The sequence below is a fragment of the Rhinopithecus roxellana genome, chromosome 2, assembly GCF_007565055.1.
Source record: "Rhinopithecus roxellana isolate Shanxi Qingling chromosome 2, ASM756505v1, whole genome shotgun sequence".
In the NCBI taxonomy this organism is placed as follows: Eukaryota; Metazoa; Chordata; class Mammalia; order Primates; family Cercopithecidae; genus Rhinopithecus; species Rhinopithecus roxellana.
The window spans coordinates 134,955,576-134,982,230 of NC_044550.1; the positions used below are offsets into that span (position 1 = coordinate 134,955,576).

Below are 26,655 nucleotides of genomic sequence, written 5' to 3' on the forward strand. Positions count from 1 at the left end.
GTGTGCCACCACACCTGGCTAATATTTTTTGTACAGATGGAGTTTCGCCATATTGCCCGGGCTGGTCTCAAACTCCTGGGCTCAAGCAATCTACCTGCCTCGCCCTTCCAAAGTGAGCCACGGCGTCCAGTCTTAAATCACTTTTCATACTTTCTGTTCCCTGCAGAGATTTTCAAACTCTTTTGAGATAGGGTCTCACTATCGCCCAGCTAGAGAGTGCAGTGGCACGATCATGGCTCACTGCAGCCTTGACCTTCTGAGCTCAAGCAATCCTTCTGCCTCAGCCTCCTGAGTAACTGCTGGGGCTACAGGAGGTCACCAGTACCCTTGGCTATTTTTTTTATGTTTTGTGGAGATGGGGTCTCCCTATGTTGCCCAGGCTGGTCTCAAACTCCTGGACTCAAGTGATTCTGCTGCCTCAGCTTTCCACAGTGCTTTCCAGGCGTGAGCCACCACGCCCAGCCTCTTTCTGTTCTTTAAGCACAGTAAGGTGTGGCACCTGGCAGCCCCCACACCTGCAGTCCGTGCAGCCCTCTGTCTACTGTCTGCTGGGTCTCCAATCCACCGTGGTGTCTTGAGACAGGGTATCACTGGCGCCCAGGCTGTCTCTGTGCTGCATGTTGTACTTGAAAACTCAGAATCTAAGAATCATCGTATGCCCATATTGAAGGTATTCTCCCCATGGAAGAATCTGAATTGACCCTACCTGGAGCTGGAAGGCACCACCAGACTCCAGCCGGGACCACCTCACTGGAGTGAAGACTAAGGGTCTCCGATCACCCCAGTCCTCTGAACCTAAGCTGCAACACTGTCAATGCCAGTCCACTGCTGGTACACCCCACCCTGAGCTGTAATACTGTGGGGTCCCAGCTTCTCTCCACTGGGCCCCACTTTCCATGGCCTGAGTCATCGGTCCTTACCTCCATCTGGCCTGGCCAACACTCTGGGGGCAACAGCAGTCTCTCGCTGCTCACCTCTGACTCCCTGCCCGCCGGTTCTGGCCTGGTGATTCCTTTCTGTTTCATATTCTAGTGCGATGTTTCAAGATATCTTATCCCACTTTCTGGGTGTCTTCAGTGGGCCAGATTAGTCCCAATGCCGCTGTCCACCAATCCCAGTGACAAGGAACTCCACACTCTCCTTGGAGGTGAAATTTCATCTAAAAATAATCAATCAGGCCAGGTGCAGTGGCTCACGCCTGTAATCCCAGCTTTGGGAGGCCAAGGCAGGTGAATCACCTGAGACCAGGAGTTCGAGACCAGCCTGGCTAACATGGTGAAACCCCATCTCTACTAAAAATACAAAAATTAGCCAGGCACGGTGGCACGCACCTGTATTCCCAGCTACCCGTGAGGCTGAGGCAGGAGAATTGCGTGAACCCAGGACATGGAGGCTGCAGTGAGCCAAGATCGCACCACTGAACTCCAGCCTGAGTGATAGAGCAAGACTCTATCTCAAAAAAAAAAAAAAAAAAAAATCAATCAACCTGCTGTACATCCTGGCCTCCCTGTGGCCTGGGCTCTGGACACTCCTGGAACAAGACAATACAGTCCCTACAGGAACAGGAAGCTGGCCTGCTCAGCTGACAGTGGCCCCAGAAGGCAAGCAGCAGGGAAGAGGGCCCCCAACCACACCTCCCACGTTCCCACCATAGCAGCTTGCCTGTCTTAGGCCTCATTTTCAAGACAAAAGGGGTGTCCGTGCCCCCGGCCAAAGAGGGACCGCCGGGCGGGACCAACCTTCCTCTTGAGGACGCTGAGCTTCTCCACCACGCCGTCCAGCAGGCTGACCACGGAGTCCACGGCGGGGCAGCCGCTCAGTGTCTTCTCCAGCTCGGCCACCACCATGGTGACGTGGCTGGTCTCTCGGTCAATGTTCTTCTGAGCGGCGCGAAAGCGTTTGTTCAGCGTCTCGTAGGGCACCTAGAGAGGAAGGAGGATGGTGAGGAACCGCTCCCCTGGTGTGAGCCCCACCAGCCCCGCACCCAGGACACACCACGTCTCCTCATGGCACTTGCAGAGGCAGAAGTCTCAGGAGGTTCGTGGTCTCAAAGGATCTACTCTAAACCTCAACCAAGACCCACAAAAGCCCTGGTGAGCGGAGAGCCACTCCACATCCCTGGATGAGAAGCAACCCCAATTTTTGCCAAAAACATTGTAAGTGTATGTAGGCAAAATAATCCCAAAGTTCATCCAGAATAATGAACAGTCCAAGAAATTTCCAAACAGGAGAGGAGTGACCAGGGCGTGAGGCCATCAGACGGTAAAACACAGGATTGGCCGGTGATCAGCTAGGCTGGTGCGGCTGCAGGCACCACCACATGAGGCCGGGCCGGGCAGGGACAAGAGTGCACGGGGTGTGGGCTCCACAGGGGTTGGGGTTGGGCACAGCAAGCCTCAAACACGCAGGTGAAGCCACAGCGCACAACTCACACCCTCCTGCACAAGAGCATTTGCCTTCCCACTCATAAAAATCATCCATTCCCTATGGAAAATAAGTGTATCAAGGAGAATCTTAACGTCATCGTTAGTTTTCTGTCCCTCTGGAGAGAAGCGCTGCTGAGTTCTCTGCCCGTTCCCTGTGCTCTACGGTTTGAAAGCAGCATGAATGACAGAATCACGCCCCAGCGCTCCCCAGCTGCCGTGGCCGGGCTCTCGCAGGAAACACTGCCCGTAGTCCTAGCTGCGCTGGCAGCCAGCAGCTCACCGCACAGCGCGTCAGCAACACGGCCATGCTGCTGCCCGGGAGCACTGGGCCCAACTCTGCCATTGCAGCTGTGCTGGAACAAGCGCTCCACCTCTGCCGCATCTCCAGCTGTGCCCAACCATGGGGGACAGACTCTCGGGCACTGCCTGCTCCCCTGGCCCTGGGCGGGCCTCGACCTCGTGTCAGCCACTGTGCTTAGCCGTGAGGTCACGTGAGGAAGGCAGGGCTGCAGTGAGGGAGACCTGGACACAGCTCAGCACTTGGGCTTCCCAGGACTGGGACAGCCAGGGCAACAGAGACTGGACTGGCTTCAGCCAAGGAAGGAGTCACACAGCAGGGTTCTTCCCCAGACTTTCCCCCAAAAGCAGGGGCAGGAGGCAGGTGGCAAGGCCAGCTCTGAGCCATTCCCCCCCCGCTGCCACTCCCCACTCAGCCTGGCCCCAGCTGCCCTCCAATCAGACATCCCCCAGGGCCGACGTGGACCCACCACAGGTGACAGTGTACACACATTCTCGTTCACACCAGACAGCCACACAGGAGGGCATGCAAATGGCAGCCAGCATCACCGTCTGCTACCGAGTAGGACTCACACTTACTGGTGAGCAAATGAGTCTTAGGATGTTGAGAAGGAAGGCACGGAAGCTGTCAAGGTACAACACGTTTAACCAACTCACAAAGCAGTGACAACAGGAGACGGACTCGAAGCCAGGCACCGTGTGTGCCATCCGGAACCAAGCTTGCTGGTGCCACGCGGCCTGGGGTCCCATCACCCACACTGCCCACCTTCAAGATTTCTCCCAAGGATTCAGCACCCCTTAGGAAAGATGGGAGAAATTATTTTTCTCTGCTCTACATCCAGTGATGGGAAGTCACAGCAGACAGCACTTCAGCTCTCCATAAATACCTGACCAGTGCAAGCAAGTTCAACCAGACCCACTGGGGAAGGCCCCAAAGGTCCCCGAGGCCCTGACACCACAGCTGGACACCGGCCTGCGCCACGCGACTCTCCCACTGGAGACCGTATCTGAGCGTGTCCTGCCACGAGGCGGAATTTCTAAAGGACGCAAAGCACACTCAGTCTTCGCTCTGCCATGCCGGGGTCTCACACGAGCAGGACAGAAAGTCTTTGCCATTAGACGGATAGACAAAGAGGCACAACCACCCTCGCTCGCACGGAGGAACCCACACAGCATCCACACACCAGCACATTCCAGAATGCCACCAGGAAAGGAAAGGCCTCTCTGGACGTCCCTCAGCTGCATTCAAGTTCCACGCGGGAACGGGCCTTTCCGGACTGTCCAATCCCTGGTGGGCCATCCCCCTCACCGCCGTGCTTACGCTGCTCAGGCACAGGGCAGAGCTCCGGGCAGCTGATGTGCTACGGGCAGGAACTCCCAGTGCAAGGCAAAGAGGCCCTGCCCAGAACTCGCCACGCTTACGCAGGACACGAGCATGAAGGAAGCCCAGGAGGGGCTCACCGGGGCCACGGTGTCTTCCCAACTGGAAAGACCCCACCTCCCTGCCAGCGGGTCTCAGGGTCCACATCCAGCCGCTTACTCCTCAGGCCTCCCACGCCTCTGCGCACGCTCCTCCCACCTCCCTGCCTCCGCTCCTCCTCCTGCTCCTCCTCCAGCGCCGGCCTGGGGCTATCCAATCTGCGTTCAGGGGATGAGCGCTGCAGACCCTCTCACTCCAGCTGGGCAGCTGCTGACCACGCCCCCCAGAGACGCCAAGCCAGCCCCGGAAAGCAGTGCCTCCTCTTCCGGGGGACCCAGCACGTGACTCCCGGCCCTAAAAGCTCCCCTACGCTGGCCTGGGCTGGCTGGTTAGCAACACCCCCTTTACAGGCTCCTTAAAGGGCATTTGGTGACCGAGTGAGTGGAATTTCAGAAATGCTGAAGACTCTAACTCGAGCCAAATTATCACTCAAGAATGAGGACAAACTGAAGTTACTTTCAGATATGCAAGGGCTGAAAGCTGAACACACACAAACCTTTCTGGGAGAAAAACTACTCAGAAATATTGCTTAGTGACCAAACACAACAAATCCATGGAGAAAGACAATGTAAGACACAAGAAACAGCACTGCAGAGAGGGGCCAGCAGAAAATACAGCTCGCCCAAATGAGGACAGGCAACCTAACAGACTGTATCACAAGAAGAACTGTGAAAAGGGGTAAAGCATTAAAAATAGATTCCTAATAGCACAGGCAACAGAAAGAGACAAATGGGACTACATCAAACTTAAAAACTGCAGAGCAGGAAAAACCAATAGAGTAAAAAATGGGAAAAAATAGCTGCAATCCAGGATCTGCATATGAAGCTACTATCCAGAATGCACTTTAAAAACTCCCACACCTCCACAACCAAAGGAAATCTTCAATTTTAAAACGGGTGAAGGACTTAAGACACTTCTACAGAGAAGATAAACCAATGGCCAAGCGGTACATGACAAGATGCTCCACACGACCAACCACGTGGCAGACGCAAGTGCAAACGTGAGGCATCACCTCGTGTCTGCTAGGATGGCGATTGCTAAACACGGAAAGCTACGCCACGGCAGGAAGCGGAGCAGAGGGACCCGCGTGCAGGGCCAGGGAATGTGCCCGGCACAGTCTGGAGAGCAGAGGCAATTCCTCAGAACGTTAGGCACTAGGCTCCTGAGTCCCCAGCAGGCCACAAGAACTGAAGGCAGGGTCCTAGGAGGTATCTGCACAGCTGTGCTCATGGCAGCCACGAGGCAGAAGCAACCCAAATGTCCATCGCCAGGGGAATGAAGGAAGAAAACGTGGCAGTCACACGCCATGTAACGACATTTTGGTCAACAACTGACTGTACAGGTGATGGTGGTCGCATTAAGATTAGGACACTGCATTCTCACTGCACCTTTTCTATGTTTCGATATGTATGATGCAAACCACCACCGTGGAACAGCCACCTGCAGTATTCAGCACAGTGACATGCTGTAGAGGTTTGCAGCCCAGGAGCCACAGGCTGTACCACGGTGTGAGCAGGCAGCAGCCACACCATCTGGGCTCCTGTGAGTTAGTTCGTTCTGCGATGTTCGCACAGTGAAGTCGCCTAATGATGCATTTCTCAGAGCTTTTCCATGTAAGTGACACATGACTGTATCTGCACACGTAACGGTTCATTTCAGGCATCAACTTGATTGGATTAGGGATACCTAGAGAACCCGTGAAGCATTACTTCTGGGTGTGCCGGTGGGGGTTTTCCAGAGGAGACTGGTGGATGAGTGGGAAGATGCCCTCTAGGTGAGTGGCACCACCCAGCCTGCTGGGGCCCAGACAGAACAAGAAAGGAAGAGGATAAGCAATTTCCTCTCCCTCCTGGAGCTGGGACCCTGCCCTTTGGCATCAGCACTCCAGGGTCTCTGGCCTTTGGACATTGGGACTTGCACCAGCATCCCCCAGGGTTCTCAGGCCTTTGGCTCTGGACTGAGCCATGCACCAGCTTCCCAGGGTCTCCGGGGTGCAAGTCTGCTGGGGGACTCAGCCTCTGTAATCACATGAGCCAATTCCCCAACAAATCCCCTCATCTACCAATATACAGTATGAATTCTGTCTCCCTGGGGAAAACTAACACAACACACAGTGGAATAGTATTCAGCCTTTTAAAAGAAGGCAGTCCTCTCACACGCTGTAATATGGATGAATCTTGAGGACATTCTGCTAAGTGAAAAAAGTCAATCATGAAAAGACAAATCTGCATGACTCTGCTTGTGTGAGGTATCTCACACAGTCCGACTCTTAGACACAGAAAGCAGAATGGTGGATGCCAGGGGCTGGGGTGGGGAGGAGGCAGTTTTGTTCAATGGCTATGGAGTTTCCAGTTTGCAAGATGAGAGGGTCCTAGTGATACAGATGGTATGACTGTACTGTGTGCTTATGGTACAGTGTCTACACTATAAATGGATAAAGTGGTTGCTGTATAAATGGTTGATGGCAAATTTTATATATATGTAACATTAATAATATCTTAAATTTTAAAATGTTAAAAAAATTCTAATGAATTTTGATAAATGGCACCTGATTGCAAGACTTCTTTTTTTTTTTTTTTTTTTTTGAGGCGGAGTCTCGCTCTGTCGCCTGGACTGGAGTGCAGTGGCCAGATCTCAGCTCACTGCAAGCTCCGCCTCCCGAGTTTACGCCATTCTCCTGCCTCAGCCTCCCGAGTAGCTGGGACTACAGGCGCCCGCCACTTCGCCCGGCTAGTTTTTGTATTTTTAGTAGAGACGGGGTTTCACCGTGTTAGCCAGGATGGTCTCGATCTCCTGACCTCGTGATCCGCCCGTCTCGGCCTCCCAAAGTGCTGGGATTACAGGCTTGAGCCACCGCGCCCGGCCGCAAGACTTCTTATAAAGCTAGAGTGATCAAGCCAGTACAGCACTGGTCTAGGAACGGATACAGGGGTCAATGCAGGTGGGGAATCCAGAAGAGGACCCACAGGCAGGGTCCATTTACATCCAGCCAAGGGGCCAAGGCTACTGAGGGGAAGGACAGTCTCTGCAACAGCCAGGACAAGGAAGGGATGGCCCGCAACCCAAACCTCACATCCCCACGACAAGTGTGTCCATATAGATCATGGACCTAAACATAAAAGCTCAAACTGTGAAACTCCTTAGAGGGAAACACGGGAGAAAATCTTCCCATCCTTGAGACAAGCAATGGTTTCTTAGAAGGATACAAAATGCACCAAGTGTAAAAAGAAAAATCCATCCTCTGAACCTTATCAAAACTAAAACTTCTCCTCTTCAGAAAACAATATAGAAAATAAGAACATGAGCCATAGACTGGGAGAAGGCCTTCATAGCACACCTGACAAAGGGCTTCCATCTGAAATACAGCCAACTCCTGCAGCCTCAGTATTAGGACAAGCAAGCTCCCCCGACCCTTTTTTTTTTTTTTTTTGAGACAGAGTCTCACTCCATCACCCAGGCTGGAGAGCAATGACGCAATCTCGGCTCACTGCAACCGTCACCTCCCGGGTTCAAGCGATTGTCCTGCCTCAGCCTCCTGAGTAGCTAGGACTACAGGCGCCCGCCACCTCGCCCAGTTAGCAATCCCATTTTTTTAATGGGGAAAAGGTTTGAACAGGAACATCACAAAAAAGTTCTATGAAGGGCAAGTAATCTCTAGGAAGACATGCGACATCATGAGTCGTCAGGGAAATGCAAATTAGACCACAGCGGAAGGGATGATGATGAATTTTACGGGTCCATTTGACGCTGCCAGGTTCCCCAACATTTGGCCAAGTATTATTCTGGGTGTGTCTGTGGGAGCATTCTGGGATGGGATTAATATGTGAATGGGTAGACTGAGGAAAGCCCACAGCCATCCCGTTGGGGAAGGGCCTGCCCCATCTGCTGAGGACCCTGAAGGGAAGGGCAAGGCTGGGTAAGAAGGAACTCCTCCTGTGGGCGGGGCATGGTCTTTTCTGGCCTTTGCACTTGGACTAAACCCTGGCTCTTCCTGAATCTCCCGCCCACCTGACAGCTTCTGGGTTAAAACTGTTACTGTCAGCCCTCTTGGTCCTCAGGCCATGAGACTCAGACTGGAACTACACTTCAGCTCTCCTGGGTCTCCAGCTTGGGACTTAGCCTCGATAACTGCACCAGCCAATTCTTTGTGATACATCGCCTTACGTGCACACATGTGCACACACACACACCCACACACACGCACACCCACACGCATGCACCCACACATGTGCGCACACACCCACATGCGTGCGCACCCACACGCACGCGTGCACACACCCACACACGCACAGGTGCCACTGGCTGTTTCTCTGGAGAACCCTGGCACCCAGAAGGACAGTTCCAAGTCAAGAGACCGCCGCCACATGCTGTGGAGCCAGGATACCTGGACTCTTGCTGGCCGCCGTTCTAATGATCCTTCTGGAAAAAGCACTTAGTTCTTTAAAAGGTAAAGACACCTACCAGATGACTCAGCCATTCCACTCCCAAGAAAAATGGACATAGAATATCCACATACAGGTGCAGGAATGCTTGTTCACCACAGTTCCAAATGTCCATTGACCAGGACGGGTAAACAAACCGTGGTGTGCCCACACAGAAAAGTCCTCCAGCAATCAGAGGGAGGGCCGTGCCACCTGGAAGCAGCTGGGCACAGCAGCACACGTGGGCTCACTCACAAGGCACCCTAACCAGGACCGGGCTCACCTACTGCAGCGGCTCTCCACAGGGACAACGTGCCCCCAGAGGACATCTAGACCTTTTTGATTTGCCACAATTGGAGCATGGCTGTGAACTGGACAAACCACAAGAGGAAATTAACTGGAACAAAGAAAACCTTATCGATCCACCTAAGAAATGAAAAACCAAAGACAAAAGTATAGGAAACAGAAAGCAAAATCAGACGGTGAAGAGAAGTCCACAGTATTAGTAACCATCATCAATCTGGACGGCTACGGAAAGACAGAAATATCAGTACAAGTTTTTTGTTTTTAAAACATCTCTCAGAAGCCAAAGCAGATTAAAAAAAGGATAAAGCCACAAAGCAGTACCATTCAATAGAGTACGTGAGCCACATTTGTATAGTTTCATATTTTCTAGTAGCCACAGTACAAAGAAACACATGAAATGTATTTTAATATATTTTATTTAACCCAATTCATCCCAAATATGTTCATTTAAACAACATAAATAATTATCAGGGGCCTGGTGTGGTGGCTCACGCCTGTAATCCCAGCACTTTGGGAGGCCGACGCAGGCGGATCACGAGGTCAGGAGAACGAGACCATCCTGGCCAACATGATGAACCCCGTCTCTACTAAGAACACAAAAAAAATTAGCTGGGCTTGGTGGCAGGGGGCTGTAGTCCCAGCTACTCGGGAGGCTGAGGCAGGAAAATGGCGTGAACCCGGGAGGCGGAGCTTGCAGTAAGTGGAGACCACGCCACTACACTCCAGCCTGGGCAACAGTGCCAGACTCTGTCTCAAATAAATAAATGAATAAAACAATTTGAGGGCGAAGCACGGTGACTCATATCTGGAATCCCTGTGCTTTGGGAGGCCAAGGTGGGAGGACTGCTTGAGGCCAGGAGTTGGAGACCAGCCTGGGCAACATAGGCACCCCCGTCTCTACAAAAAATATACAAAATAAAACAATAATAAATAATCATTAGATATTTTACATTCTTTACCCTCTTGGTACTAAATCTTGGAAAGCCAGGGTGTGTTTTACATTGAGAGCACACGACGATTTGGACCAACATCTCAAGTACTCGACAGCCACATGGGACTCCCAGAAGACACGCCGGGGAGGTTCAGTAAACTGGAGCCACACTACCAACAGGGGGAGGAGGGTGTGTGGGGTTTGACAGGAGCTACAGAACCTGGGCCTCACCCTTTGACCCAGGTATTCTACTTCTATGGACCAAGACTAAAAACTCCCCACTCCTATGTGCAGAGCTACACACCATGGACCCCCCCCTGCCCTGCTGGAACCCCCGCCCCGCCGTCGGAGCCCCCTGCCCTGCCAGCATGGTGCAAGCATGCTCTTCAGTTGTCTATTAAGCTGAATCATACAAAAAATCCCAATGTCATTTTTAATTTTACCAATTTTTACTGACAGAATTCACAGGCCATACAATTCACCCTTTTAATGTGTACAATTTAGTAGTTTTTAGAATAAGCACAAGGTTGTACAAATCACTCTTTACTTCCAGAAGATTCATCACTCCAAAAAAGGAACCCACTGTAGTCCCCTCAGACCCAGGCAATCAACCACCGATTCCATATAAATGGAATCTCACGGGATGTGGACTTTCGTATCTGGCTTTTCTCACTTAGCATGTTTACCAGGTTCACCTGTGATGTGGCATGCAGCGACACCATTCCTCTTCATGGCGGTCTTCCAGGGTATTCATACACCTATTTGTTTAGGAATTCACAAGTGATGGACCTTTGGCTGCTATCGAGAAGGAGATAGCATTCTTTGTTTTTGTTTTTTTTTTTTTGAGACGGAGTCTCACTGTCGCCCAGGCAGTAGCATGATCTCAGCTCACTACAACCTCCGCCTCCCAGGTTTAAGAGATCCTCCTGCCTCAGCCTCCTGAGTAGCTGGGACTACAGGTACACGCCACCACGCCCGGCCAATATTTTTATTTTTTTTTGTATTTTTAGTAGAGATGGTGTTTCACCATGTTGACCAGGATGGTCTCAATCTCCTGACCTCATGATCCACCCGCCCCGGCCTCCCAAAGTGCTGGAATTACAGGCATGAGCCACCACACCCGGCCCAAGGATGACATTCTTAAGAGTTTCTACTGCTCTTGGGGATAAGCTGAGGAGAGGAACTGCCAGGTCCTACGGTAACTCCATGTGTCACCTGAAGAACGGCCAGGTTGTTTTCCGAGGTGGCTACATTTGAGGATTTCAATTCCCCACATTCACACCCAACAACTCGCCATTGATTTTCCTACAGCCCTTCTGGTGGGGTATGAAGCAACACCTCACTGTGGTTTTAGTTTGTATTTCCCCAAGGATTAATGATGTGCTTAGAGGTCATTTGTGTATCTTTGCAGAAGTTTGCTAAAATTGTGTGCTCATTTAAAAAATGTTTTTTTGGCCGGGCGCAGTGGCTCACGCCTGTGATCCCAGAACTTTGGGAGGCCGGGGTGGGGGATCACGAGGTCAGGAGATCAAGACCATCCTGGCTAACATGGTGAAACCCCGTCTCTACTAAAAATACAAAAAAATTAGCCAGGCATGGTGGCGGGCACCTGTAGTACCAGCTACTTGGGAGGCTGAGGCAGGAGAATGGGGTGAACCTGGGAGGCGGAGCTTGCAGTGAGCCGAGATAGCGCCACTGCACTCCAGCCTCGGTGACACAGCGAGACTCCGCCTCAAAAAAAAAAAAAGGTTTCTTTTGCCTTTGTATTAATGAACTAGAAGAGTTCCTAACCTATTCTGAATACTAAACCCTTAACAGATATATGACTGGCAAAGATTTTCTCCCTGTTCTGAGCAACTGTCTTAGTCAGCTCGGGCTGCTGTAACAAGTATCACAGACTGGGCGACTGAAACAGCAAACACTGATTTCTCACAGTTGTGAGGGCTGCATGTCTGACCTCAAGGTGCCAGCACGGTGCGGTTCCTGGTGAGGACCCTCTTCCTGGTGATGTCCTCACGTGGTCCTTCCCAGGTATGTGCATGCTGAGAGCGCCCTGTTCTGTCTTCCTATGAGGACACTAATCTCAGCTCTGGGTCTCTATCCTCGTGACCACCTTCAAACCCAATTACCTCCCAAAGGCCGTACCTCCAAATACCACCCCATGGCAGGTTAGGGTCTAAGCACATGGAGCTGGAGGGACTCAGACACTCAGCACACAGCGGTAGTCTGCAAAACTTCCTCAACAGTGTCCTTTGAAATACAACCTTCCCATTTTAGTCGTCCAGTTTACCTATTTTGTGTGTGTGCATGTGTGTGTGTGTGTTTTAGGCATTGTAGCTAATAACCCACTGCCTAATTCCATGTCAGGAAAAGTTACATCTTTAAGAGCTTTATAATTTTAGGTCTTACGTGTAAGTCTGACCCATTTTAATTTTTTTATACGGTGTGTGCGGTTGAAGCCCAACTTCGTTTTATGCTTGTGGAGATCTAGTTATCTCAGCATCACTTGTTGAAAACACTATTCTTTCCTATCTTGGCAGCCTCGCTAAAAATCAATTCCCACGAATGCATGGGTTCACATCTGGACTCTGATTCCACCCCGCTGACGTGCATCAACCCTTTTGTGATTCCACCCCACTGATCTACATCGACCCCTCTGCCAGCACCGTGCAGTCTTCATCACCACGGCTCCGTGGAAAGCACTGAAGTCAGGAAACGCAGGCCTCACAACTGCTTTCTCAAAGATGGCTCCTCGCATTTCCACACGAATTTTCAAAACAGCTGTCAATGTCCACAAAAAGGCCAGCTGAGATTTTGACACAAAAATCTACTGAATCTGTAGGTCAACTGTGGGAGTACTGCTGTCTTAATAACAGTAAGTCCTATTTCTAAGTATCTTATTATTTTGGTGCTGTTGTAAATAACATTTTAATTTCCTTTTCGATCATTTCCAAGGTAAAGAAATATAACTTATTTTTACTTATCTTGTATTGTGCAACCTTGACGAACTAGTTTATTAGTACTACCAGTTCCCAAGCGTATTCCTTAGGAATTCCATATAGAAGATCATGTCATCTGCAATTACAACTTTACATTTTCTTTTCCAGTATGAATGTCTTTTATTTATTTTCCTTGCCTAACTGTCCTAGTTAGAGCCCCCAGGATGATGCCAAATGTAAATGGGAACTGACATCTTTCATCTTGTTGCTGTTCTTAGGAGGAAAGTGTTACTGTATGGCATGAAGCAAGATGTTAGCTGTGGGTTTTCCACGATGCCCTTTATCAGATTGAAGAAGTTCCTTTCTATTCCCGGTTTTTTCAGCATGAGTGTTTGTATGATGAAAAGGTGTTGGATTTTGTAAAGTGCTTTTGTTGCATCTATTGGGATGATTAGGTGGTTGTTGTCCTTCATTCTATTAATATGATACATGACATTGATTTTCATGCATTGAACCAACCTTGCATTTCTGGGGGAAATCCTACTTAGTCCTGACGCATAATCCTTTCTATATGTTACCAGATTCAGTTTGCTAAGATTTTGTTGAAGATTATGGCATCTATTTTCTTTCAACTGGAACAATGGTCTGTGGCTTTGTGATGTATTTGTCTGGTTCAAGGTTATATCAAGGTTATACTGGCCTCACAGAAGGAGTTGGGACGTACTCCCTCCTTAACTGTTTTTAGGAAGAGTTGGTGTAAATTTTTCTTTAATGTTTAACAGAATTCATCAGTGACACCATCTGGTCCTGGGCTTTTCTTTGTGAGGTTTTTTGTAGTAACCACCTGTTACAGGTCTATTAAGTCATCATTTTTAACTTACAAAAATAACAACTATATATGGTTCAACCTAATACATTTTTCCTTCTACACATTTTGTCTGTGTCCCTTGTGCAATGCTTACTTGTTTTTATTTTCTTATTCACTTACTTATTCCTTCATTCACACAGGGTCTCACTCCACTGTTCGGGCTGGAGCCCAGTGACACAATCATAGCTCACTGCGGCCTGGAGCTCCTGGCTCAAGTGATCCTCCTGCCTCAGCCTCCCAAAGTGCTGGGATTACAGCCATAAGCCACTGTGCCTGGCTTGGTATTTGCTTTTAAATTCTGGTTCTATCTTATCTGGTTATACCAAATAATTAAACTTTTATTTATCACATCTCCCCAATTTTTCCTAAGTAATTTGTTGCATTACAGCTTTTTACAATCACAGGATTTCTCAACTTAGCGAATGTTAAATTACATTTTCTCCAGTACATCTTCCCCTTCGGTGACTCCCAGAAGTAATCCTCCCTGATTTCGTCACTGAAACAGAATGTGGCAAGTAGCGTGAGTGGAGACATGCGTGAAACGTCTGCACCTGCTTGCCCGCTGCCCCCACACTGTGCCACCAGGTTCAGGATGTGCTTCCTCAAACCTTCTCCAGCCTTTGCCGTGCTTCTCTGACAGAATTTGCTGACAAAAAGAAACGCATTTTAGTGTGTCATCATCATGTTTTCACCAACACAGGAAGGAAGAATTTCCCCAATGGCATGAGGCTCTTTGTCTTTTGCAATTAACCATAAGAGGTTTCTAAATAGTGATCACAAAGCTCATCACAGGGCCAGAAGTGCTGGATTAAGCCCTGAGTGGCAGTTTGCATCCCCCTCCGTCCTGGAGGGCCCAGTCTCATGTTCTGGTGCAGGGCATGTAATCACGGTGGCTTCCTGCCATCCTGAGCTAATCTCCCCAGGCACAGCACATACCCTGAGGGAGGCTCACAAAGGACAAAAATGCTTCGAATCCCCCAAGAGGCTTCTTGAAAAAAAAGACCCTTCCAATCAACTTCTGAGGGGATGTGACCAGATTGACGTTGCACCCTACAAAGTTCACGGTGGGAAGAGCACTGTTGGCCCTGAGCTCCGCACTCCCAGTTAGGTTCAGCCTTAGCCAGCCACTTCCTTGCAGGAACCTTTTTAAGCCACTGATCCATCTTGGAAAGGGTATGTGACCTGTGACAGCGGCACATACACACACAACACAGCACCAGACTCGGAAGTCAGCAGCGTGGAAGAGCCGGGGCTGTGCCCCATGCAGTCCAGTGCCCTCATCCCCGGGTCACTCCCTGACCAAACGACACACAGACCACAAGCGGGCAGGAATGTCAGTTCATATACACGACATTAGCAGAGCTTCCTTCCTCACCTTTCCATAAAATATTTCAAAGGGAGCCAGCTGTTCTGCCACAAGGTCACGACTTCGGCAGTTACATACCTGGCTGTTGTGTCTGGCAGGGCCCAGCCCTTCTTGGTGTCCCTCTCATTATAAATAAGAAATGTTTTATCAAACACAAAAAGAGCAACACGGTATCATTACGGCTTCATGCAGAAACACGGCATCCTCTGCTAGTGCCAATCTTCCTTCGGGCCTTTACTGAAATAGCGCCATGGCAGTCAGGCTGCCTGCTAAGGACACTGTTGGATCGTCTGTTTCTGCTGCTTTGGGTTATGGTGAACGGGATGTGTTCTAACTGGCTGGCGGTGGTATAGAGAACAGTGACTGGGTTTCGTGCACTTACTGTGTGCCCCGTTATTGTGCTGACTTTCTCAATGATTACATTTACTTCTATTTCAATTCTTGCTGCTTTAGACAGAATTGCCAAAATAATATTTAATATTATTTTGCTCATTTGTTAATTGGAAAATTGATTTCTTTTCTATCCTCCAAAAGAGCTTATAATCCCAGTGGTCAGAAATGAGCAAATACCGTATGTGAGACAGCAGTCATGACTCAGGAGGGAAAAGGGCGGAAGTGGGAGATGCTGGGGCTGTGGTTTCAACAGTGGGGTCAGAGAAGCTTCACAAGGTGACAGCTCAACAAAGATTGAAGGAGGTGAGGACATGGGCCCACGGACATTGGCAAAGACTGAAGGAGGTGAGGACATGGGCCCCACATGGGCAAAGACTGAAGGAGGTGAGAACATGGGCCCACAGACATCAGCAAAGATTGAAGGTGAGGACATGGGACCACAGACATCTGTGGGAGGAGCGCTCCAGACAGAGGAGGGTGGCACTAAAACCCTGGGCTCAGCATGCTGGCCTGGCTGAGCGGCGGCAGAAAGGCCACTGGCCCAGCGCCCTACAGGGCAAAGGGCCTGGGAGCCACTGTAACAACCCTGGCCTTCATCCCCAAGACAGGAAACTCCTAGAACAAAAGGATGACAGGATCTGGCGCTGGGGCAGCTGGGGTGGGCATGGGCAGAGCAGGACCAGCCAGAAGGCTATTCAGTATTCCGGAGAGAGATGCGACTTGAGCTGCAGGGGCAGAGAAGGGACGAGCAGCAGCAGCTGGGCCTGGGCATGTCCTGACGCCAGGGTGGAGGGGCAGACGGGCTGGGCATGAGCTGCGACAACAGAGGCGTCAAGGCCAACCCGAAGGTTCTGGCCTGACCAAGGGAAGGGAGACTGGTAGAACTGGTTTGGGCAACAGGTGTTAAGATGAAAAGCTCAGATCTAAATATGCCAAGGAGCTGGGCGTGGTGGCTCACACCTGTTATTCCAACACTTTGGGAGGCCCAGGAGGGAGGACTGCTTGACACCTGGAGATGGAGACCAGCCTCGATAACGGAGTGAGAACCTATCTCTACAAATAAAAAAATCAGCCAGGCATGGAGGTAGGCGTCTGTGGTGCCAGTTACCTGGGAGGCTGAGGCAGGAAGATCGTCTGAGCCTAGGAGGTCAAGGCTGCAGTGAGCTGTGATGATGTCACTGCACTCCAGTCTGGGTGCCAGAGTGAGACCCCATCTCTAAAAATAATAATAATTTTAATGCCAAGGTGCCTTGCCAAGTGGGTATGTTTTACGGGCTACCGGACACAGGGCTCTGGGGTTGCAAAGATACCTGCCTGGGAGTCATCAGTATACGCAGAGGGTCCTAAGAGTCCACTAGACCCTGTGAGAACACCAAGGCAGCGGCACTCACAGCAACACCCAGGGCCAAGGACTGAGCCCGGGGAGACGCGAGGATGGTGCTCTGGGAGCCCGAGGGGGTGAACTGTCTTCTAGCCCCATGAGAGGTCGAGATGGGCAGCAAGAATCCAGCATGGGTCTCAGCAGTGTCTTGAGGTTACCTGGTGACCCAGCTATAGCACTGTGATGGGGGCAAAACCAGATGAGAAGCAATTCCAGAGACCCCAAGGCAGGGCCGGCTCAGAGAGAGGGGACCCGTGGGTCCCGCCGACAGTTAACCAGAAGACGGTGCATGTACCTCTTCATGGTTAACCAGAAGACGGTGTGTTCCTCTTCAGGTCACAGGGACGGGGCAGGGGGTCTGGTGCATGAACAAAGGCTGGCCTTGGGTGGAGCACAGATGACGTATCCCCAGTAATGGGAAGGAGACAGTGAGCGCAAGTGGGCAGAGAACAGACAGGGCCAAGCCACAAGCACAGCACAAGGATGGGGGCAGGTGCGGGGGCGCTCATGGAGAACAGGTGGCATATGGAACAGCACCTGGTGTACAGGGTGCTAAAATGCCTCTAGAAGCATGGCCATGCTGCCAGGCAGTACTCCGCACCCACTCCAGGCCAGCAACCAGGTTCGTCAGCAGTTAGGTGCCGCTTCTGTGGCCAGTGCAGGGGCCTTTCACGGTGGGGTTTCCATGCTGGAATGTTCTAGAACAATGGGAAGGAGAGAAGGGCAGGGGCTGGGGCTACATTGCAAGGGGTAGAGGGGAGGCAGAAAGGAAATGCAAGAGGCTGACCACACCCAGATGAGGGTACAGGCTGTGAGACCAAGACGTACTCTGGAATGCGGCAAGTGGACGAAAAGTGAGAGGCAAAGTTTAGAAATTTCCCAGACAGACGGGGTAGAAATTGGTTGGGCCAACAGCCACTGACTGTGACTCCTGTGCCAGGCACTCATGCGTGTGAAGTGAACGACAACAAAGACCGGCCCTGCCCTCACAGAGCAGGCGCTCTAAAGGAGACGCCCAACCGAAGCACAGAGACTCAGGCGGCCACGTCAGACTCTGACGAGCGCTGCAGAGGAAACCAGGAGGCAGGCAAAGGACAAAGGGCAAAAGGAACCACATCCCAATTTTATTTAGGGCAGCAATGAGCCCACACTCAGGCGCGCACTCTCTCTCCATACACACCACACACACATACACACACACGCACACATGCACACATACACACATATACACACATGCACACATACACATACACACACGCACACACACACACAACACACACGCACACACGCACACATACACACATATACACACATGCACACATACACATACACACATGCACACACACGCACACACGCGTGCGCACACATGCACACAGGCACTGCACACATGCACACATGCACACATATACACACATGCACACATACACACATATACACACATGTACATATACACATACACGCGTGCACACACATGCACACACGCACGCACACATGCACACATACACATGTATGTATTTTTTCAGGCTCCTTCTAAGCTAGAAATGGCCAGCCCCACGCTCTGGGTAATGAGCTGAAGGTAAACATTCGAGAAGATCTCTGCCAAGGGCCCATGCAGGGAGCTGGCCACGCAGGGCGGCACTGTTCCCCCTTACCCTCCTCCCGATTGCGAAGGCCGCAGCCCCAGCAGCCATCGTGGACTCAAGGATAAACGTGAGAAACAGAAATGGAGAAAACCTCCAAGTTCTGGGCTGTCACTGAACAAGTGCCAGGGGACATCACTGTCAACTGACTTCGGAAGGCTGGCTTAGTAAGGCAGGTCTGGGGCTTGTCTGGGGCTCCAAGGCCAAGATACAGCATTTTGTTTTGCGCCTGGAATCGTACCTTTGAACTGCCTCCCAGACATGCGAAGAGAGCTCCGGGAGGTGACTACCCGAGATGGCCTCAGGGAGAGGCCTGGGGAGGGCAGCAGTGTGAGGACAGGAGCATGGAGACCGTCTGTGAAGCCACACGACCTCTGGAGGGCTGGCTGGTGACAGAAAAGAACAAAAAGTCCCCAAGACTAGAGAAGACAGCGCAGGCATGTGAGGACATGCATCGAGGGGTGGGGAGCGCCCAGAGGATGGTGTCACAGGAGACAGTGAAGGGAGTGTTCAAGGCAGTGCGCCTCGCTGTGGACTGACCACTTTCAGGAGCGCCATCCTGTCCTCAAGAGGAGCATTTGGGTGGAATGTGGGGGGCAAAAACCTGATTGAGGTAAAACAGGAAGAGAGACATAAGGAAGGTGCAGAGAAAGGGAGTCATAACTGGAGGAGGACATGGGGCAAGGAAGGGGTTTGGTTCACGAGAAGACGACTCAAGAGCCATCTGCACACCAGGGAGCCGCACAGCCAATGGGAAAACCGACCAACAGGAGAGGGAGAGTCAAGTGCAGGAGCAGCCGCGAGGCAAGGGCACAGCGCAGATGGAGGGGGGCACACAGCGCAGGTGAGGGGGGCACAAGCATGGGTGAGGAACGGCACAGGCATGGGTGACGGGGGTACAGGTAAGGAACGGCGCAAGTGGGAGGGCAAAGGCACGGGTGAGGGTGGCACAGACGCGGGTGAGGGGGCACAGATGAGGGTGGTGCAGATGCAGGTGAGGGAGGAGTGGGTGAGGGGGGCACAGGTGAGAGCAGCACAGGTGAGGGCAGTGTAGACGTGGGTGGGGGGCGCAGGTGAGGGGCACAGGTGCTGGTGAGGGGGGCACAGACACGAGAGAGGGGAGCGCAGGTGCAGGTGAGGGTAGCACAGGCGCTGGTGAGGGGATGCAGGTGAAGGCAGTGCAGGTGAGGGCGGTGCAGATGCAGGTCGGGGGAGCAAAGGTGCAGGTGAGGGCAGCGCAGGTGAGGGCGGTGCAGACACAAGTGATGGGGCAAAGGCGCAGGTGAGGCGGGCACAGGAGCGGGTGAGGGGGGTACAGGTGCAGGTGAGGGGGGCACAGGCACGGGTGGGGGGGTACACACGCGGGTGGGAGAGCACAGGCGCGGGTGGGGGGTACATGCGCGGGTGGGAGGGTACACACGTGGGTGGGGGCGGTACAGGCACGGGTGGGGGCGGTACAGGCGCAGGTGAGGGGGGCACAGGCGCGGGTGGGGGGCACAGGCGCGGGTGATGGGGGTACCGGCACGGGTACCGGGGTACACACGTGGGTGAGGGCAGTACAGGAGCAGGTGAGGGGGTACAGGTACAGATGAGGGGGTTATAGGAGCGGGTCGGGGGGTACGGGAGCGGTGAGGGGGTACAGGCGTGGGTGAGGGGGGTACAGGTGCGGGTGAGGGGGGTTCAGGTGCGGCTGAGGGGGCTCATCCACCATGGGTGTGAAAGCAGGTGCAGGTCAGGCAGGGTCTGCGTGACAGGCATCGGTGAGCATGAAGTAGGAGGCAAAGTCTGAGGGTCGGGTATGAAAGTTTGGCCTGGGAGGAGAGGAAGGAGACTGCTCTGGGCCCCTCCCTCCAGCGGGGCAGCACTCAGGGTCCCGGACCCAGGTCCACAGCCATCAGCACAGCAGGCACTTCCTTCTGCTCAGCCACATTCAGCTCCACAGTCACTACATGTGGTATTAACACAGTGAATAATTCTTCTGTTCAGGTTTTCAAAATAATGGCCCCTAGCTATAATGATTCTGAAATAACAGACCTAAAAATCATCAGCAGTTACCCTGGCAGGAAGTGTGCTTTGCGATGCCTAGGTCAGCACCCAGACATCCCCACTCCGCCTGAAGCCCCCAGAGGGTGGGGCTCGCCGCAGAGCCTCCCTGCAGACGGGGCAGTCACATGCTACAGGCGCCAGCCGGCCTTCTCTTCATTCTAGTGCCAATTCTTGGGCTTGCTTCTCATTCTGCCGACCCCTGTACCCACAGACCGAGTCACTGCCCAGCACTCACTCTCGCTGTGAGACCCTCTCTGCACGGTTCTGGGACACCCCCAGCCACAACACCCCAATGGTGCTGTGTGCTTACTGGGGTGAGTCAGCCAGGACTTCAACACGGTCCACAGAGCCTCACCCCAAAACTTAGCTCTGCCAACCAGCTCACAATATCGTATTCACCGGAGGAGGCTCACCCTCGCACCCCTGCCCCCACCTCCTGCCACTGTCCAACATTCACCTCAACCTCATCAGTGTCTTGAAAGGATCTGAAATGTCTGTGTGTACTTGTGCTGATGCCTCCCTCCCACCGCAGTGTAGACAGGGAACTTACTTGTCTCCCCGTCATGGTAGCTCAGGGCCTGACTGTGCAGGGTCTGACCATACCAGGCCTGACCATCCCTGGCCGAGGGAGGCTCTCAGATCACTGCTGCGGAGGCGGGCATGCGAGAAGCTAGTGCACCAGCAGCCCTGCTCTGCAGCCTGGCGGCGGTGCTCTGCTCACATCCCAGGGTGGCTCCAGGCCTCACATCGGTGCTGCCTCCAGCCTAGCCCGGCCATTACGGTGAATCAGGCATTAAAAAGCCCTTTCTGGACTTGAGATGTGTTTAAAACACAATATTTAAAAAAACAAACACAAAACCACCCCCCAGCTAGCAGTGACTTCAAGTCCACATCCTCAACTGAGCCTCGCCCATCCAGCTGGAAAGGCCCAGGCCCGGGAGGCGAGACCGGTGCCAGCGCGGAGGCCGCGGAAGCCGGCCCAGGGCCAAACCACCAGTGAACGGTGGGAGAGGCGAGGGGAGTGGAGCCGGGAGCCACAAAGGACAGGTCATGGCTCTTCTGGGCAGAAGGAATTTCCACTGTGCTCTAGAGACTGGGAGAATTCTAGAGGGTTATGTGACTTTACTGCAGATAAAGTACATCAAAAAAGCCGGCCACAGAAGAGGTGAAGACCTGGCCTAAGACTCCTCAGACACAGCATCACCAGAGTCCAACCCAATGTGTGTGTCTCTTGAGTCAAACACTTGGTGGTTGCCTGTGTTTCTCACACTTGAGAACACATGATCCTTCCAAATCCAGCCAAGATGGAGTTAAGAAAACTGCAAAAGGTGCAGGAGAAGTTAAAACTTCAGGCACACAGCTGGCACCTAACTCCCTACCACAGGCACAAACCCTGACTGTGAGGCATCAGGGCGGTGCCTGGGCAACCAGACTGTCATCAAACGAAAGGCAGAACATGCGAACCTTCCTGTAGAGAATTCAGACACCTGAGAATACGCCCACAGGCCCGGTGTTTCTCAGCCTGTCCTCTGGGGAGAGGACAGCATCACCACCTGGGGTGTGAGAGGACTCACTGGAGCTGCGGGCCCAGGTGGGGCTCACAGAGAGGAGCCAGGTCCAGACCAGTGTCTCTAGGTAATGAACGCTGCTTCCTGCCCTGGGCCGTGCAGACACCCATGTGAAATTCTCTAAATTATTTTTCTTCAGCTATCTGAAGGAAAACAGTAGGAGTAAATACACAAAAATGTTAATGAAGTTATCTCTGTGCAGCAGGGTAACTTGAAGAAAAGACAAATTACTTTTATTTATTATTTGAGACAGGGTCTCACTCTGTCGCCCAGACTGGAGGGCAGAGGCGCAATCTCAGTTCACCACAGCCTGGATTTCCTGGCTCGAGTGATCCTCGCACCTCAGCCTCTCAATTAGCTGGGACCACAGGCGCACACCACTGCACCCAACTCATCAAATTACTTTTATAATCGGGGGAAAAAAAAAAAACCTTTTACAAAATAATGAAAGCAAGGGCTTCCAATTCAAAATGGTGATCTATGCATGTTGAATTGAAAGATGGTGAATTCCTGAGGTCAGGAGTTCAAGACCAGCTGGACAACATGGCGAAACCGCAGTCTCTACTAAAAAATACAAAAAATTAGCTGGGCATGGTGGCAGGTGCCTGTAATCCCAGCTACTCGGGAGGCTGAGGAAGGAGAACTGCTTGAATCTGGGAGGCAGAGGTTGCAGTGAGCCGAGATTGCACCACTGCGCTCCAGCCTGGGCAAAAGAGCGAGACTCCATCTCAAAAAAGAAAAAAAAAAAAAAAAAAAAGATGGTGAGTTATGTATCTTTCCCCCCCCCACAAGGCATTACCCACCACCCTACACCAAATGGCATTCACAGCATTTGACAGCAAAAAAGACACAGCCACAGCCAGGATGCAAGGGTGAGTCCTCCTGAGCAAGTGTGAGTCCTCCTGAGCCACACCTCCGTTGGGTAAGAGGAAGAAATAAGTCCCTTAAAGCAAGATCCAGCCCAGCAATTCTCGTGGGTGTATGCTTGCCCCCAGGGCACATCTGGCAATGTCTGGAGACATTTTGGGGCATGCTCTTGGCATCTGGCAGGCAGACACCAGGGATGCTGCTAAACATCCTATACTGCACAGTCTCCTGCGACCCCCCTGCTCCAACAAAGGCTCATCCAGCCCAAATGTTCACAGGCCGGTCCACCCCTTTGGCGGAAATAGAAGCTGGTGACGAAAGAGGTTCCCAAGGTCAGTGCATGTTGATTGCAGCAATTCACATCTGTTCCATTCTCTTCCCAATTCACCAGGAAAATAGAAAAATAAGTACCTGCCAGGCACCCAGGAGCCCCACCAGCCCCAGCCGCCCTGACGCTGTGAGGAAGCAGACATCCCAGGTGCTACTGCTGAAACCCACCTAGGGCTACCAAGCCCCCTGAAGAGGAAGGAATCCTCTGTGAGTCTGCAGAGGACTCACTTGGCAGGAAAGCAGTTTAACTCTTACCAGGTGAAGATGCAGTCCAGAGCATGCCAGCTCCTACCACCCTGCAGGAGGATGTGCTCTCAAACTTAAGAAGCACGACATCCACCCCACACCTTCCACAACCCCAGTCCCGCAGCCCTTGGTTCCTTCTCTGACATCCGCACTGGCCCCTCCTGGAGACTGAAGAGTGCAGGCCTTCAGCTGTGAGCTCAGCATATTCTGTTTAATTCTATACTAATAAATGCTTCTAAATCAAGGATCCCTAGTTCCCCAGCAAAACACCTCCATTATGCACTAGGAATCACTCCTGAAAACTTCTACGAGAAAAAGTTTTAACTCAGTAGTGACACAAGTGTCAACAGAGGAATTACGACACTAGATTTCTTCACCTGTATGACTATCTGCATGACTATTTTAATCAGAAGCTATGCAATCACTCTGGAATGCAAATTACATTCACGATTACAAAACAGCAGAAGACCTGAAGAAGAATCCTTTCTGGAGACCTTCCATCTCCCTTCCTAGTTCCTTCAATACACAATGAAAGGATTTCTGGAAACCTTTCCTATCTGGTGTTTCCCATATTCACCAGCCAGTACCAAAAGTGACAAACCACTGCGGTTCTGATCTTCAAGCCTTCTTGTGTGTTAGCTGAAATGACGGGCCTTGAGGTGCACTGCGTGAGACAAAGTGGTCAGTGGTTAAGGCTCCCTACTAGCGGCAGCACAATGTCCTGGTATATACCTCTCTCAGCTGCAGGGTCTCCATCTCTAAACCAACAGAGATCCACCAATGTCGCTGAGTGTTAAAAACCAACCACCTACATCTTGGAGGGACCTAGCAAGAGGCTAGACGTTTGGTAACGTCAACAACATTGCCCTCCCTTCCTGGATCAAATGAAGTGCTTGCTGGACACGCATCACAAGCACCATGATACTCCACTGCGAAACCAGTAGTGGGTCGGGCGCGTGGCTCACACCTGTCAGCCCAAGGCAGGAGGATCGATTGAGCCCTGGAATTCAAAACCACCGGAGGCAACAGTGAAACCCCGTTTCTTTTTAAAAATATGAAATAAACCGCTAGATAATGAAGAGGAGGAGAAGCTTGCCTCTGCTTTCCTATGAAGACCAGCTACACCAGGGTACAGCCTGGCTTCAGCAGCGCTAACTGTAGCAGGGACCTTTTAATGAATGCCAGGCACTGCTTGAAACAATACGTGGTCACTCATTTCACCCTGAGGTGACACAGGCGCTACCATTGCTTAAATCTGACAAGAATAAACAATCACTAAGTGGGCCCTGATGTCTCCCAGTAGAGGAACACAGAGGAGCCCGATTCACACCCCAGCAGGATGGCTCACAGCCTGTGCTCTTCAGCCCTTTGCCGAATGGCCCTGGGGCTGGGGGAACGCACAGCAACCTGGCCACATTGCATCCTCCACACCTGTCGCCACACCGTCCGTCCTGAGACGGACGGGAACACCAGGGCGCCCAGGGAGGAGAGAAAAGCTACGCAGCTCCCCAGGAAGGCAACACAGAACCACAAAGCTCAGCCGCAGCTCTGAGAAAGCTATGACCTTCATCTTTTAAGGAATTCCTTCCCAGGTGCTTCATAGGAAATCCTCTACTAACTAGGTAAAGAGCAAGTATCGGCTCCTTCTACTAGGAGCACAAATTTCATTCTAAGAAGTGCGACGTGGCTAAGTGACCACCCAAGGTCACGCAACCGGCAGCCGGACGGCAAAAGCTGTATTTCAGGTTTGGTGACGCCCATCAAAAAGGTCGCTGGGTGCCATCAGGCCGTGAGGTTTCTCCCTACAGCTCCTACCTAGCGACCGGCGCACCCGGCACCTCCCAGCCCTGGGCTCCCGGGAGGGCGGCCGGGCACCGGCCGGGCACGCCGCGCATTCTGTCTGCCTGAGCGCCAGAGATCCCACGCCCCGCAAACTCCGGCTTCCACCCCAGCCCCAAATTCGCCAGCCTTCGCGCTGCCAGAGTCGTCCCTGCCTCGGCTCACGCAGCTCTTCAGGCAGAGGGGCCACAGTCGGGCGTTGGGCAGGGCCAAAGCCGCCGCCTCCGTCACACCTGCCCGGCGCGGACCCGGCGCCCCCGAGGAGCCCGCACGGCCCCGTCAGGCCGCGCCCAGCTCCCGCCGCCCTCGCCGCTGGCCCTCCCGGGGCGGTCCCTCGCGGCCCATGGGCACTGGCTGGAGGCGCCATCGCTGCCCTCGGCCTGCGCGGCGCAGGCGCCCACCTTGAGGGTCGGGTACTCCTGGACCTTCAGGGTCATGGACAACTGAGCCGCCGACTCCTGCACCGCCATCTTGAAGCGGCCAAAACATTACCGGGCGGGGGACGCGCGAGCGCGCTGCACGCCGGGAAATGACGCCGCGCGCGCCGGCCGGAGGGGGCGGGGGCGGGCCGATGCGCCTGCACCAATCGTATCCGCCCAGTCGGCCGGAGGCGGAAGAAGGCGCGAACCAATCACTGCCGGGTTTTCTCCCGCTCAGCCAATCAACGGTAGCCCCGGCTGGCGGTTTCCTCCTTGAATTCGCTGCCAGGTTCAGGCCGCAGACGCCGGGGTTGGGGATGCTCCCGGTCCCGGGGCAGGCCGGTGGGGTGCGGAGAGCGGCCCGGGCGGGTAGAGCTGGGGCCGAGCGGGCTGGGGGACTTGGCGTCCGTCCAGTTACTCGGGGCTCCCGCGGGGTGGTCTCCTGTGGGTCCCTCGTGCCTGCGGTACCAAGGCCAACGCCGACAAAACGCTTGGCCACATACGCCTGTAGTTTTCACCGATTTACAGCTGCTGGAATCCTGATGTGGAACCTCCGACTTCCCATTGGAAAAGGAAAGGCCCAATACCTAAAATTGATTTATGGACAGAAACTCCCGAAGCATGAGAAGCTTGTGGCCTCTCCGCCCTCTCCTTGCAGGGTGGGCAGCGCTGGCATCCGGGTCATGCCCTGCCTTCATTTCAGCCACTTCACATTCTCAGCGTTTCAAACACTACCCGTCTCCCTCCTTTCCAAAATAAAACTGAAATTAGGTTTTATTACTTAGGAAATAACGTCCCAATTAAACCACCTTGTGTTTCATGTAACTCATTTCTAAACAATTTTTAAAATATTTGGTGTTTAAACAAAGGAAAAATATCTAAGGTGACAGCG

At 52.5% G+C, this 26,655-nt stretch overlaps 1 protein-coding gene across 1 annotated transcript in view; it reads right to left on the reverse strand.

Moving 5' to 3' along the window:
- The window catches only part of MAEA (macrophage erythroblast attacher), a 49,600-nt gene extending 23,722 nt beyond the window's left edge, over positions 1-25,878 (reverse strand). The window contains exons 1-2 of the mRNA XM_030920629.1: positions 25,746-25,878; positions 1,740-1,922 (exon numbers count right to left, since the gene is read on the reverse strand). Of these exons, the coding sequence (XP_030776489.1) occupies positions 1,740-1,922; positions 25,746-25,814 (252 nt within the window). The 5' untranslated portion in view covers positions 25,815-25,878. The remainder of the gene's footprint in view (positions 1-1,739; positions 1,923-25,745) is intronic.
- Between the last annotated feature and the right edge of the window lie 777 nt (positions 25,879-26,655).